Source organism: Ranitomeya variabilis, chromosome 3, assembly GCF_051348905.1.
Source record: "Ranitomeya variabilis isolate aRanVar5 chromosome 3, aRanVar5.hap1, whole genome shotgun sequence".
NCBI lineage: Eukaryota > Metazoa > Chordata > Amphibia > Anura > Dendrobatidae > Ranitomeya > Ranitomeya variabilis.
The window spans coordinates 377,083,152-377,099,817 of NC_135234.1; the positions used below are offsets into that span (position 1 = coordinate 377,083,152).

At 42.5% G+C, this 16,666-nt stretch overlaps 1 protein-coding gene across 4 annotated transcripts in view; it reads left to right on the top strand.

Moving 5' to 3' along the window:
- The window catches only part of TMEM54 (transmembrane protein 54), a 214,181-nt gene that overhangs the window by 22,315 nt on the left and 175,200 nt on the right, over nucleotides 1-16,666 (top strand). For all 4 annotated transcript variants that reach the window (XM_077295994.1, XM_077295992.1, XM_077295991.1 and 1 more), the window contains exon 2: nucleotides 8,504-8,697. In XM_077295994.1, coding sequence (XP_077152109.1) covers nucleotides 8,504-8,697 — 194 coding nt within the window. The remainder of the gene's footprint in view (nucleotides 1-8,503; nucleotides 8,698-16,666) is intronic.

The following is a 16,666-nucleotide window of genomic DNA, read 5'->3' on the forward strand; positions in this document are numbered from 1 at the left end:
GGTTAAAATTGATGGGAAGATGGATGGATCCAAATACAGGACCATTCTTGAAGAAAACCTGTTTGAGTCTGCAAAAGACCTGAGACTAGGACAGAGATTTGCCTTCCAACAAGACAATGATCCCAAACATAAAGCAAAATCTACAATGGAATTGTTCACAAATAAATGTATCCAGGTGTTAGAATGGCCAAGTCAAAGTGCAGACCTCATTCCAATAGAGAATCTGTGGAAAGAGCAGAAAACTGCTGTCCACAAACGATCTCCATCAAATCTCACTGAGCTCGAGCTGTTTGCCAAGGAAGAATGGGCAAGAATTTCAGTATCTCGATGTACAAAACTGATAGAGACATACCCCAAGTGACTTGCAGCTGTAATCGCAGAAAAAGGTGGCGCAAGAAAGTATTAAGTTAAAGGGGCAGAATAATATTGCACGCCCCACTTTTCAGTTTTTGAATTTCCAAAAAAATTTAAAATAACCAATAAATTTCATTCAACTTCACAATTGTGTTCCACTTGTTGTTGATTCTTCACCAAAAATTAACATTTGGTATCTTTAGGTTTGAAGCATGATATGTGGGAAAAGGTTGAAAAGCTCCAGGGAGCCGAATACTTTCGCAAGGCACTGTAGTTGCATAATTGACCCCTAAAAGGGGTTATCCCAGACTACATTAATTTTTTACTGTGGGCCGAGGAACTAACAGGTAGTTAGCAACTACTAGCCTATTGTACCGATCTCTACAGGCACAGACCACTCCTGTTGGTGATTCAGAGGCTTTCGCTGACCTCACATCAATAGAACAGCGGCTTCTCATCCGCCCTGCTCTGTTGACAGGTTGTGACTGCCAACGTCATGCTGCATACCTGCAGGAAGTTTACTGTCAATCAGCATGACATTGGCAGTCATGCCCCTTGACAGAGCAGCCGAGAAGATGAAGAGATTTAACTGGATGCATTCAACTTTTTGATAATTTTTTATTTTATCTTTTGGTAGGAGGGATGGACAAAAACACAACAATTCTGCCAATTGTTTTTTATTTTACCATGAAGTAAAATAATTTCATAGTATCAATCGATAGGATTGCAGTAATGCTAATGCCGAATTTAAAAAGGTTTTTTTTTCAAGCCCTAAGCATGCTTTATAGATATTGGAACACAACCAAGCTTACTAGATAGACATGGGAACAGCACCAGTCTTACTAGATAGATGCGGAACAGAATCAAGCTTGCTACATAGAAACGTGTACAGAACAAAGGTGGCTTCGTAGGCATGAGAACAGAATTCAACTTACTATATAGATATGGGAATAGAACCAAGAATATATAGGTACAGGAATTAAATCAAGTTCTAACAGGTAGTTAGCAACTACCAGCCTATTGTGCCAATCTCTACAGGCACAGACCATTCCTGTTGGTGATTCCGAGGCTTTCGCTGATGTCACGTTAATAAAGCAGCGGCTTCTCATCCGCCGTGCTCTGTTGACAGGTTGTGACTGCCAACGTCATGCTGCATACCTGCGGGAAGTTTACTGTCAATCAGCATGACATTGGCAGCCATGCCCCTTGACAGAGCAGCCAAGAAGATGAAGAGCTGCTCTGTTGACATGGAGCAGCTGAATCGCTGGCAGTGACCACTCTTAGCCGGCGCCGAATAGAACAGGCAGGCCTGTTAGTTTTTGGCTTATAGTTAAAACACAATAATTTGTTCCCGAATAACCTCTTAAGGACTAGGCCTAAATTGGCCTTAATGTCCACATATCTGTTTATGTTTACATTATAGAATTTTTATTTTTTAACTGATAAAGCTTTCTCAGGGCTATTTTTTTTGTGGGATAATTATTCAATACCGAGGTATCTTTTATCAACTCTTTATGGGAAGAAATAGAAAACAATGAGCTTTCTTCTGTTATTTATTTTTAATTCATTTTCAATTTTACACTTTCATTTGTTGCAGAAATAAAGTGTTAACTTTTTTTCTGTGTGTCAGCACATTTATGACACAACAAATTTGTGCATTTTATTTATTTATTTATTTTTGCTCTTATGCAGTAAATACTTTAACAAAATAAGTTATGTTCACACATACTCTGAGAGCCATAAGTTAAATATTATTTTTCATCAACTGTGTTTAGTGAACCCTTATTTTTTTGTGTAAGATGCTGTAGATTTAAATGGATGCATTTTTGGGACATTCGACTTTTTGATAATTTTTTATTTCATCTTTTGGTAGGAGGGATGGACAAAAAAAAAACAATAATTCTGCCAATTATTTTTTATTTTACCATGAAGTAAAATAATTTCGTAGCATCAATCAATAGGATTGCAGTAATGCTAATGCCAAATTTAAAAAGTTTTTTTAAAGCCCTAAGCATGCTTTATAGATATTGGAACACAACCAAGCTTACTAGATAGATATGGGAACAGGACCAGTCTTACTAGATAGATACAGAACAGAATCAAGCTTGCTACATAGAAACGTGTACAGAACAAAGGTGGCTTCGTAGACATGAGAACAGAATTCAACTTACTATATAGATATGGGAATAGAACCAAGATTACATAGGTACAGGAATTGAATCAAGCTTACTAAATAGATATAGGAACAGAGCAAATCTTAGGGACTTAGATGGAGAAACAGAACCCAGCTTACTGCATAGAAACAATAAATGAACTATGCTTATTATATCTAGGAACAGAATCAAGCTTATTACATAGATAGGGAAACAGAACACAAGCCTACTCATGGACGTTGGATCAGAACCAAGCTTACAACATAGATATAGAAACATAACTTAGCTTACTACATAGATATGGAAACAGAACCCAGCTAACTACATAGATTAGGGAAAAGAACACAGCTTACCTTGATAGATAAATATGGAAGCAGAAACAAGCCTATTAGATATAGAAACAGAAGCCAGCTTGCAATATATATATATGTGGAAATAGATCCCAGATAACTACATAGATATGGTAACAGAAGCTATCTTAAAAAACTGATAAGGGAGCAGAACCAAGCTTAATACATAGATACGGGAACAGAACAAACCTTACTACATAGATATGGGAAGAGAACCAAGTTTACTATATAGATACAGGAGCAAAAAAAAGTTTACTGCATATATAAGAATATAACCAAGCTTGCTACATACACACAGGTAAAATCCAACTTACTCCGTAGCTACAAGAACACAACCAAACTTGCTATATACTGTAGCTATGGAAACAGAATCAAACTTACTAAATACTGTAGATATTGGAACAGAACCAAGCTTACTACATAGATATGGAAACCAGTGTACTACATAGATATGAGAACAGAACCCAGCTTACTATAGAGATACAGGACCAGAACCAAGTTTACTACATAGACATGGCAACAATATCAAGCTTAATACATAGGTATGAGAATTGCAACCAGCTTAATAAATAGAAACAAGAGCAGAACTAAGTATACTACATAGATGCAATACAAGAAACAAACTTACTACATAGTTACTTTCCAGCAAAAAACACCTTATTATATAGATATTGGAACAGAAACAAGCCTCCTGCATTGATATCAGGACCCAGTTTTCTTCCTAGATACAGTAACAGAACCAAGCTTACTACATAAATATGGGAACAGAGCAAAGTTTACTATTTAAATATGGGAACAGAATGAAGCTTACTATATAGATAATGGAATAAAAACCAGCTTACCACTTAGATACAATACCAAAAGAAAGCTTACTGCATAAGGTACCAGGATCAAGTTTAGTTCATAGATACCTTACCAGAACAAAGCATACTTTATAGATACGAAAACACATCCAAGTTTACTACAGAGATACATTACCAGAACAAGGCACACTTTATAGATACGAGAACACATCCAAGTTAACTGCATAGATACCTAGTGTGAAAATAACAGTACCCTAACAGTGTATTTCCTTTAATTACTGACTTTTAGGCTCCTACATGTTAGGAGTCAGTGAGAAATTCTATAAATGTCCCAGCCAACTCTTAAGAGATAACAAGTAGCCATCTTTATTGTACAACAAAACAAAATAAAATCCATTTAAAACAGCATATTATTTACATATAGTTGCATTCCCTAGCTTGTAGAAAACCTGCATATATTTAAAACCCTGGTACTAATGTAGAATAATTGCTTGTTCGCATTACAGTCTTGGCAGCAAATACATAGAAAAAAAAACACAAGAGTTATTCAAAGCTAGTGCCCTGCAGAGCCATAGATTGTAGTTATCAAATGCAGTACAACTATTCTGCTTTTGTTCGGCTATCATTGAATCAGGCGTATGTTTTTTTATTAGTGTAGCATATGATGTGCTTTACTATACTTGTAAAAAGAAATGTATAACCAGTGTAAAGAAGGTGAAACATAAGTAGATAGGGGAACTATGTCTTGACTTTTGCAATTTATGGCTTACGGGAGCGTTACCTCTGATACATAGTTGTGTAGCTTGAAAAAAAGACCTAGGTCCTTTAACTTCAACCTTTCTCTACCAATTATACATTTTGTTACTATATTAGCTATAAGCCACAATGTTCTGTGTACTGAGGAAATCATCTAGTCCTTTTTTTTAAAGCTGTTATTGTGTCTGCCATTACTGCCTCTTGTGGTCGGGCATTCCACAGTCTGACTGCTCTAACTGTAAAGAACCCTTTCCTGTTTAGCTGCCAGAATCGCCTTTCATCCACCAGTAATGAGTGTCCTCTGGTCCTCAGTCTGGTCTTTGGAAGGAATAAGTCATGTGCAAGTCCTTTGTATTGGCCACACATATATTTATTCATATACGGTAAATGAGATCTCGACTGAGACGTCATTTGTGATTTTTCAAATGTACATTGCCAATGTAAGATCACAATGTGAATAGCACCTAAGGTAGGCTTCTTTCACATTTGTGTTCGAGAATTCGATTTGTCTTTTCTGCTTCAGGAATGTATCCATTATGTGACAGTTTTTAGAATGGAGTAAAAAGTTTTACTTGCAAGACCTATTTTCTCTTTTTTTGAAAACTGACATATTAACAAAAACTCAAGACAGGGCACCGCTACTTCCATTTGTATCAGTTATGTGTTTTGTTTTGCAAATTAATTCCACCAAATATGTTTTGGCACACACATACACACTTCTACCTACACAACTTCACACACCACAATACATGATCAATGTTCTTATGAATGGAATAGCCAGAAGCACTCTTCCTCCCATCAAAATTGTTACACTCTAAATATATTGCAGTCATCATATTACTTAACACTGTGTACTTACAATTGCTCATTTTGCTCTTCTATCCAGTTAACTATTCTCTTTTTCATTAGTTCTATCACATCTCATGATTAAAAACTGACTAACTGAATCCTTCTAAGGTCTATGTAGGAACAGGAGGTCTCTTTTCTGTGCAAGAGTCATCACTTCAAAAGTCCCTGGCAGGGGAGAGCAGTAGAGCAGCTGGGTCAGGAGGAAAAGAGGGGAATGCCTCATGCAGGAACAAGAGACTTCCTGTATCTATATAGAGAAGAGAAATGAGAAGAATTAACTGGGTAGAAAGGCAAAATGAGCAATTGTAAGTACATAGTGCTATATAATATGATGATTGCATTATATTAAAAGTAAAAAAAACTTTGATGGGAGGAGTGCTTCTTTAAGAACACAACACATACTGCGCAGGTGGGTGGATGTCCATGCATGAAGTTCATCTCTGGCAGGTAGAAACAGCATCAGACACGTTGCATTATGTGTCTTAAGCAGATGTGACCTCGCATAGCGTATTGCGTGGGCGTGTCTGCCCGACTGTCTGTGTGTGTGTGTGTGTGTGTGTGTGTGTGTGTGTGTGTGTGTGTGTGTGTGTGTGCAGGCAGACGGGTTGCCCTAAACAGCTAATGGGGAATGGGTCCAGGAGACAAATGTCTCTCTGCCCAGTGACTCCAGCTGCAAGACATTTTCAAATATGATAGTGAGCAAGGCTGAGTGTAGAAAGTGAAATAGTCTATTAATACAATATATTAATCAGTGTTAATTGCCAGTGATGTACAGTTTTGACTCTGGTACCAAGTTCTTACTAACTACAGCTGCCAACAAGTAGAGAAATACTGTTGGGAGCACTGTGATACACTATATACAGTATACTGTATATACAGATAATGACAAATGTTACCACTCAGTCCAGCAACCAGCTCACACTGAACAGAGTGTAAGAACGTGCCTGCATATAACCGGTGGTTGCGTCATTAAGGTTACTGCCGATCACACACAGCCGCGTTCTAGCACTCAGCTCAGTGTCATCTTGTTGCTGGGCTGAGAAGTAGCATTACTTATGTCACCGCTCAGCAATGCAGCCAGATGTAGCAGAGGGCAAGTGGGAAGAGCAGGGCAAAGCACCTTTTCTGGGGCTGCTGTGGGCTGCTATTTTTAAGCTGGAGAGGGTCAATATCCATGGCCCATCCCCAGCCTGAGAATACCAGCCCCCAGCTGTCTGCTTTAGCTTGGCTGGTTACCAAAAATGAGGGGGCCCTCATCTAACTAATTAAAAAAAGGCTTGGGGTCCACTCTATTTTTGATATCTAGCCAAGATAAAGCAGACAACTCAGGGCTACAGCCCGCAGCTATCAGCTTTACCTCAGCTGGTTGTCAAGAATGGAAGCGACACCATGACTTTTTATTTATTTATTTACTACACAGCGCTCTGGCCAATCACAGCCATGCCAATACTTGACTTGGCTGTGATGGGGCCAGAAGTGTCCACACAGGAAAAGCTTGTTGATTGGCTGCGCTGTAGCCTTTCAACAATCTTTGTTCGGGTTGCCGAGCAAGGACACTAGGTGTCAGAAACTTTACCATTTGGGTTTGCCCATCTCTACTGAGTATGCATCACTCACTGGTAGTGTTGAGCGATACCGTCCGATACTTGAAAGTATCGGTATCGGAAAGTATCGGCCGATACCGGCAAAGTATCGGATCTAATCCGATACCGATACCCGATACCAATACAAGTCAATGGGACTCAAGTATCGGACGGTATCCCTGATGGTTCCCAGGGTCTGAAGGAGAGGAAACTCTCCTTCAGGCCCTGGGATCCATATTAATGTGTAAAAGAAAGAATTAAAATAAAAAATATTGCTATACTCACCTCTCCGACGCAGCCTGGACCTCACCGAGGGAACCGGCAGCGTTCTTTGCTTAAAATGCGCACGTTTACTTCCTTCCGTGACATCACGGCTTGTGATTGGTCGCGTGCCGCCCATGTGGCCGCGACGCGACCAATCACAGCAAGTCGTGACGTAATTTTCAGGTCCTCAATGCCTAATTCTAGGCATTCAGGATTTTAAAATTACGATCCGGCTTGTGATTGGTCGCGTCGCGGTCACATGGGCGACGCGACCAATCACAAGCCGTGATGTCACGGGAGGCAGGGAACGCGCGCATTTTAAAATTACGTCACGGCTTGTGATTGGTTGCGTGCCGCCCATGTGACCGCGATGCGACCAATCACAGCAAGCCGTGACGTAATTTCAGGTCCTGTATGACTAATTCTGCATTCAGGACCTGAAATTACGTCACGGCTTGCTGTGATTGGTCGCGTCGCGGTCACATGGGCGGCATGCAACCAATCACAAGCCGTGACGTAATTTTAAAATGCGCGCGTTCCCTGCCTCCCGTGACGTCACGGCTTGTGATTGGTCGCATCGCCCATGTGACCGCGACGCGACCAATCACAAGCCGGATCGTAATTTTAAAATCCTGAATGCCTAGAATTAGGCATTGAGGACCTGAAAATTACGTCACGGCTTGCTGTGATTGGTCGCGTCGCGGCCACATGGGCGGCACGCGACCAATCACAAGCCGTGACGTCACGGAAAGAAGTAAACGCGCGCATTTTAAGCAAAGAACGCTGCCGGTTCCCTCGGTGAGGTCCAGGCTGCGTCGGAGAGGTGAGTATAGCAATACTTTTTATTTTAATTCTTTATTTTACACATTAATGTTGTTTCGATACCGATACCCGATACCACAAAAGTATTGGATCTCGGTATCGGAATTCCGATACCCGCAAGTATCGGCCGATACCCGATACTTGCGGTATCGGAATGCTCAACACTACTCACTGGTCTTTGTGTGAAGGAATTCTGTGAAATGATTATCATTCATTTCAGCTGCCATTAAGAATACGCTAATTTCTGGACTGTCTAGATCAGTGTTTCCCAAACTCCAGTCCTCTCACCTGTGCAATACTAAGGAAATTCCAAAAACATGATGTGTTTGGGGGCCGTGAGGACGGGGTTTGGAAAATACTGCTCTATAGGGACAATATAGGAAAACTTGTGTCTCCAATATGACTTTATCCTGGAATGTTTTTATAAAAAAAGAAACACATGATTTATTTTCTTTATCCTTATATAATTTTTAATAACATTGAATTCTCTTTAAAATATGGATTGTATGTATGATATTGATTATTTATTAGTTTATTAATATTTCACATAAACTCCTCTTTTTCCACAGAGGCCCTGGATAACAAACTGTTTGGCAAAGTTCTCATGAAACAGGGCCTGGCACTGATTGTAACTGGGCACCTTAATTTTATAGTTGGAGCTATAGTTCATGGATTGGTTCTGAGACATGTGGCCAAACTGGTGGACAGTGTATCACTACAGTATTCTGTAACCAACATCACTGCTGTGGCTTCTGCAATTCTGGTAGGTTAAAGGAATGTATTAAAAATATCCATGTTCATAACTATAGTGAGTATAATGTGTATTTAGAGATTGTTCCCCTACCTACCTCTATCTGCCATATTTCATCCAGGGTAGAATAAGGGTGTGGCGGGGGAGTGACGCCACAGTTTATTTAATTCATGACGAGCTGTGATGTTCCCTGTCCCGGAAATCTCTCTCCAGTTACTGACTGGAGTAAAATTTCTGGCATGATGAATGGAGGCAAAAGCCATTTGTCACACAATCCAGATTCATGATTTTTTATGAATCAGGTTCATCTGACCCTCATCAAACCCGGCAAGAAAATGGTCGGTCTTGATGAATCGGGGCCTAAAACTTTTTAAATTTTCAATAGACATATTTATCAGGGCTGTTTTTTTGTGTTCTTTTAGGTAGAAAGGAACATTTTTATTTAAGCCAACAATTTGATTTACAAGAAACCTGGAACTTAACTTTAAATATAATGAATTGAACACACTGATTCGGTGTCAATATCAGAAAAGGGAAATACATGATGTGAAATAGTTGATTTTGTCTGTGATTCACTTTTCTGTCACTATTTTGTCTATATCACTCGATTATTGTTGAATTAAAAAAATGTTTAGTTAATTTTGAGAATACAATATCATACAATAACTCAATTGAAATCCCAGCCTAATCCAAGCTGTAAAACAATGTCGGCTATAAGTAATTATAATGTCATAGTAAGTTGCCTAACTCTTGGGAAATGATATTTGCTCTGTTTAACAATAGATTTCTAAGAGAAGAGCCAGCCAACTCCTCCTGTGACACCTGAAATCTCCAAGGTGTCTCTTGTATGACTAATAAATAGGAGACATTCAGGGTGTTAGCACTATTTTTAAACTTTTTAATTACTTATTAGTTAAAGAGGTTCCTTGGGCTGAGAAGAAAATTCTTGAGTCACTCTGTGACTGAAGACTGCCATGTTGTGACTTTGTGCAGTGCGCACACTATCGCAACCTGTATGTGATTTGCATACATGCATTGACATGTCGGCTAGACTTTTCTCCGCTGCTCTCAAGTTTCCATTGAATTATTTAATTGAAATTCTAGGTGTCACATGATCTCAAGTTTGCAAATCACATATAAGCCTACACTTGACCGACCACTCATGCGGGGAATACAGGGAAAGCGTGACAATGTGCACATTGCACACCATCACAATTCAGCTATCAGCAGTCAGTGACTGAAGACTTTTGTTCTCAGCCCAGAAAACTCCTTTAAAATAGGTTTAAACAATGTTGGGTTAAGTTCCCACAATGAGTATTTGGGGAGTATTTGCGCTGTTTTTTCGCTGCACAAAAAAAACGCAGCATCTTACAGTTCCAGAAAAGAACATGGGACTTATAGAAATCTCATGCCCATTGTACATAAAGTGACCTGCAGTGAATGTTGGAAATCCTCAACAAGTCAGGTAAAAAACACATAATCTGCAAATGACTGCATCAATAAAGTTTAGTCAAAGCCAAATATCAGGATGAATCAAAAGCAAAGAATCTTTATTTAAAACAAGACACACCAAAATAAGACAAAAACCGCAGTGTTAAAAATGTGAAAAATAAGTAGTAGCCTATGTGAAGAATATGGGGCGATTTAATGTCATGCCAATCAACTGTATAGTAACCAGTCCAAGATTTCAATCCTCCTTCAAAATGTGAAGCTGAAACAGGACACCTGGTTCAGCAGGTGGTCCAGCCTCATCAGCTTCAAAGGGAAAAACTCACATTTCCCAGCAGCTGAGCTTGTACCAAGACCTTCTTGACATGATGACACCCTGCTGGGAACAAAGTGACTTTCTGCTTTAATTCAAATTCGCCAGTCAGATGGGAATTTCATAAGGAGATTATGAACTTAGTGTACATCCTAGCTCTACACCGGTTACATTTTCTAGATCTTGGGGACAGGCTGAACGGCTGCCAGTGTCTCTATCCACTCTATCACCTAAGGGTAAGGAGATATGTAGAATGGCTAGTAGAAGTCAGGTAGAGAAGCCATGTTTGGTCTCCAAGTGTAACGGGGGTGTGGTCGGATCCCATGGCGCCAAAGCCACCACCCTATGACCTTCTGTGGAGAAGTTATGATCATCATAAGTTTTGGAGTTTCAGCTACCAGAACCCAAAGGGAGGGGGGACTAGAACCATCCCAGGGGTGGGAAAGGGAGTGACCGACCAAGAGGTTAAATGCACATGTGAGGCCGTGTGGCTTTCTCTCTTTTTCTTGCTGTTCAATTCTGAGGGGGGGTCACGATGTGCATCAAGCTGGAAGGAACCAGAAACAGCTGACACCCCACACCCCCTATGTGGTCAAGCTCCAAGGCCGAACATTAAAGGGGTTGTCCACTACTTTCAATTAACCCCCCAATGTATCCCCCCGGGGCCCCTAATGAATTGTGTAAATACCTTCCGTTGCCGTTTTCACCTGTGAGCGGCGCTATCACGGCGGCTGAGTCCAGGTCACGTGACCCCCAGGCTGCGGCCGCTAATTTCCGCCAACGTCACGTCAATTTCCAGACTCTGGAAATTGACGTGATGTCAGCAACAGGCATGACCCAGCCTCCACAGACAGCAGTCACTCAAGAGTGACTGGGCTGTGGGAGGGGCTGGGGGCTGCCTGCAGGGCTGTGCTGGGGGCGTGCGGGGCTGTGCTGGGGGCGGGCGGGGCTGTGCTGGGATCTGCTGGCCAGCTGCGCTCATGTGCTGAGATGTGCGGCCAGTGCGGAGGCGTCAGCGGCCGGTGCGGTGGCGTCGGCGGTGGCGGCCGGTGTGTTGCCGTCGGCTGGTGCGGTGGCGTTGGCGGACGCTTTGGTGGTGTCGGCGGCCGGTGCGGTGGTCGGTGCGGTGGCGGGGGTCTGTGCAGCGAATCTGCGGGGCTGTGCAGTGGTGCTGGCGGCAGCGGTGTCTCTGTGTGCAGGCATCATCCAATAGGACTACAAGTCCCATAGGACAATGCCTGCTACAGTGACAGTGAGTGACACATTAGCCAATGATGGGACAGTAGTAGTCCCATCATCCGGCTAATGTGTTGAATGTAAAAAAAAAACATTCACACATATACAGTACATACAGACATACAACATACACCATGTGACATGCGACATGCTACATACGACAAGCGACGACATGCAGCATGCAACATGCGATGACATGCAACATGCGATGACATGCAGCATGCAACATGTGATGGCATGCAACATGCGATGACATGCAACATGCAACATGCAATGACATGCAACATGCGACATGCACCATGCGACAACATGCGACATGCAATGACATGCGACATGCAGCATGTGACATGCAACATGCGATGACATGCAGCATGCAACATGCGACGACATGCAACATGCAATGACATGCAGCATGCAACGTGCGATGACATGCGACATGCACCATGCGGCATGCAACATGTGATGACATGTGACATGCAGCATGCGACATGCAACATGTGACGACATGCGACATGCGATGACATGCAGCATGCAACATGTGACGACATGCGACGACATGCAACATACTGCATATGACATGCCACATGCACCATGCGACATGCACCATGCGACATCATGCAACATGCGATGACATGCGACGACATGCAACATGCGATGACATGCAACATGTGATGACATGCAACATGCGGCATGCGGTGACATGCAACATGCAATGACATGCACCATGCGACAATATGCGACATGCGATGGCATGCGACATGCTCCATGCGATGACATGCACCATGCCACAACAGGCAACATGCCACATGCAACATGCCACATGCAGTACATACATACAGTACATACATTGACATACAGTACATATAACATAGATTACATTCTCACCATCACTTGTCACTTTGTTTATTATTTTAATATTTTTTACAGATGACACTGGCTTCGGGGAACAAACAATATACTCCCTGATCTGCAGAAATCCAATTAAAACGAGTGTCCCTCGACGATCTCCCGTGGAGAACAGCAGCATCAGCTGATGCGACCGCTCTGCAGGGGCTCCAGGAATACAATGATGGAAGGTATCCTTCCACAATGAATTCCTCCCAATCTGTTCCTACGCCCCTGTGAGAAAATAGTCCCTAGTCTCACTTTTGGCATTGCTGTGTGAGAAATTTTCCCACGCAGCAAATGCCATAAAGTGAGACCAGTGAACTCTAGTAACCTCTCAGTGATGCACTGCAGGAGCCATTGTCTCCTGTTAGTGTGTCACTGAGGGTCCTATAGAGCAGTGACATCACCCGATGTCACTGTTCTATAGAGGAGATCATCGTGGGACACTCGTTATTAATTGGACTGCGTCGGACAGGTAGTATACGGTTTATTATTTTATGTTTTTTGCAGGCGCTGAAGTATGGTAAGTATGGTTAAATGAAGAATATTAAAATACTTTTTTCTGGCTGTGTCTTTTTTTTATTTTTAATTATTTCACTACTATAGGATTAATAATGGATAGGTGTCTTACTGACGCCTCTCCATTATTAACCCGGCTTAATGTCACCTTACAATAGCAAGGTGACATTAACCCCTTATTACCCCATATCTCACCGCTACACGGGAGTGGGAAGAGAGAGGCTAAGTGCCAGAATTGGCGCATCTTACAGATGCGCCATTTCTGAGGCAGCTGCAGGCTGGTATTTGTAGCCGGGGGGGCCAATATCCATGGCCCCTCTCTAGGCTATAAATATCAGCCCGCAGCTGTGTGCATAGCCTTTCTGGCTATAAAATATAGGGGGACCCCACGTCATTTTTTGGGGGGGTCCCCCTATTTTAATAGCCAGTAAAGGCTATGCAGACAGCTGCAGGCTGATATTCATAGCAGGCTACAAATATTGGCCCCCGGCCGTCGGCTTTCCCCCTCTGATGCAGAAAATTGCGCGGGAGCCCACGCCATTTTTTTTTTTTTCGTTTTTTTTTTACTGAAACATATTGTTCATTAACCCCTTTCTGCCAGCTGATGGAATAGTACGTCAGCTGGCAGTATCCCCCGCTTTGACGTGGGCTTCGGTGGTGAGTAGTGTTGAGCATTCCGATACCGCAAGTATCGGGTATTGGCCGATATTTGCTGTATCGGAATTCCGATACCAGTATTCCGATACTTTTGTGGTATCGGGTATCGGTATCGAAACAACATTAATGTGTAAAATAAAGAATTAAAATAAAAAATATTGCTATACTCACCTCTCCGACGCAGCCTGCACCTTACCGAGGGAACCGGCAGCGTTGTTTGCTTAAAATTCGCGCTTTAACTTCCTTACGCGAAGTCCCGGCTTGTGATTGGTCGCGCGCCGCCCATGTGGCCGGGACGCAACCAATCACAGCAAGCCGTGACGTAATTTCAGGTCCTTCAGGATTTTAAAATTACGTTCCGGCGTTGTAATTGGTTGCGTCGCGGTCACATGGGCGACGCAACCAATCACAAGCCGTGACATCACGGGAGGCAGGAGACGCGCGCATTTTGCATTTTAAAATGCGCGCGTCTCCTGCCTCCCGTGACGTCACGGCTTGTGATTGGTTACGTCGCCCATGTGACCGCGACGCAACCAATCACAACGCCGGAACGTAATTTTAAAATCCTGAAGGACCTGAAATTACGTCACGGCTTGCTGTGATTGGTTGCGTCCCGGCCACATGGGCGGCGCGCGACCAATCACAAGCCGGGACTTCGCGTAAGGAAGTTAAAGCGCAAATTTTAAGCAAACAACGCTGCCGGTTCCCTCGGTAAGGTGCAGGCTGCGTCGGAGAGGTGAGTATAGCAATATTTTTTATTTTAATTCTTTATTTTACACATTAATATGGTTCCCAGGGCCTGAAGGAGAGTTTCCTCTCCTTCAGACCCTGGGAACCATCAGGGATACCGTCCGATACATGAGTCCCATTGACTTGTATTGGTATCGGGTATCGGTATCGGATTGGATCCGATACTTTGCCGGTATCGGCCGATACTTTCCGATACCGATACTTTCAAGTATCGGACGGTATCGCTCAACACTAGTGGTGAGCCCACTTCAAAGCCGCAACATGTCAGCTGTTTTCAATACAACAAAAAAATTTACATGATCACGAAACGGCGTAGCGAGAAAAAAAAATCAAAAGCCAAAATTATATTTTTTTGGAAATGTCAGCTCGGCGCACAAAAAATTAGCCCTCACCCAACCCGAGATCTCAGAAAATATAGACGCTACGGGTATCGGAAAATGGCGCAATTATTTTATTTCTTTTTTCAAACTTTGGAATTTTTTTTCACCACTTAGATAAAAAATAATCTAGACGTGTTTGGTGTCTATGAACTCGTAATGACCTGGAGAATCATAATGGCAGGTCAGTTTTATGCTGTGTGCACACGTTGCAGATTTGGGAGCAGAATTTTCTGCAGAAAATCTGCATCTCCTTGCAGAAAACGCAGCTGTGTTTTTTATGCATTTTTTTCACGTTTTTTTCACGGTTTTTGCGCGGTTTTGATGCCTTTTTTTGTGCGGTTTTGATGCAGTTCTTGAGGCGGTTTTCAGTGCGTTTTTTTGCGTGGTTTTGATTCAGGTTTTTTATGCTATTTTTATGCAGTTTCTGGTGCAGTTTTTAATGCAGTTTTGATGCATTTTTGGTGCATTTTTGATGCAGTTTTTAGTGCGGTTTTGATACAGTTTTTGGTGCAGTTTTGATACCTTTTTGATGCAGTTTTTGGTGCGGTTTTGATGCTGTTTTTGGTGCAGTTTTCTTGTGTTTTTGATGCAGTATTTGGTGCGGTATTGATGCAGTTTTTGGTGCAGTTTTTGCTGCGGTTTTGATGCAGTTTTTGGTGCAGTTTTTGGTGCAGTTTTTGGTGCAGTTTTGATGCATTTTTTATACAGTTTTGATGCATTTTTTGTGCATTTTTTTGCACGGTTTTGATGGATTTTTTTTTGTGTGTGGTTTTTGTATGCGTTTTTGAAAGCTAAATGTGATGTCATTATTGTCCAACCTCCTCTTTTATATTTGTCCAACCCACACTCAATTACACACAGATAGACAGATAGATGATAGATGAAATGGATAGACAGATCTACATATAGATAGATCTATAGATGCATACATCTATCTATTCATATATCTATCTACAGATATATCTGGATAGATATATCTATTGATAGATGTATGGATAGTGCGTGTCCACTGTCCGGATTAGGCTACTTTCTCACTTCCGTCTTCTGGGCTCCGTCGCAATCCGTCGTTATGGGCAAAAAACGGATCCTGCAAATGTGCTTGCAGGATGCGTTTTTTGCCCATAGACTTGTATTAGCGACGGATCGCGACGGATGGGCACACGTCGCATCCTTGTGCGATGGATCCGTCGTGTTTTGGCGGACGCGACGCACAAAAAAAGTTCAATGTAACTTTTTTTGTGCGACGTGTCCGCCCCTTCCTCCCCGCTCATCACAATGGGCAGCAGATGCGTTGTAAAACTGCATCCGCTGCCCACATTGTGCTAAATTTAGCACAACATCCGTTGGTACGTCGGGCCGACAGTTTGCGACGGCCCTGTACAGACGGAAGTGTGAAAGTAGCCTTACATCCGAATTAGCTGCAGATTGGATGCTGCGTATTTGTAGTCCCATCGGATGATGCCTGCACACACACCCCAAAAGACCCCCCGCACAATCCAGCACACACCCGAACAGTCCCGCACACACCCGAACAGTCCCGCACACACCTGAACAGCCCGCAGACCCCGCCTGCACACACCCGAACAGCCTGTACACATCCGAACAGCCCGCAGACCCCACCCGCACACACATACATGCACACAGTCACCGCCCACACACTTCCCTCCTCCCGAACTGCAGCGTTTCTCGGACCCACATCCGCAGCAAAACTTCAGATCTTTTTTACATCTGCGGTTTTGCTGCGGATATGCCCGACTCAAGGAAAGTCTAAGGCCGGAGTCACACTACA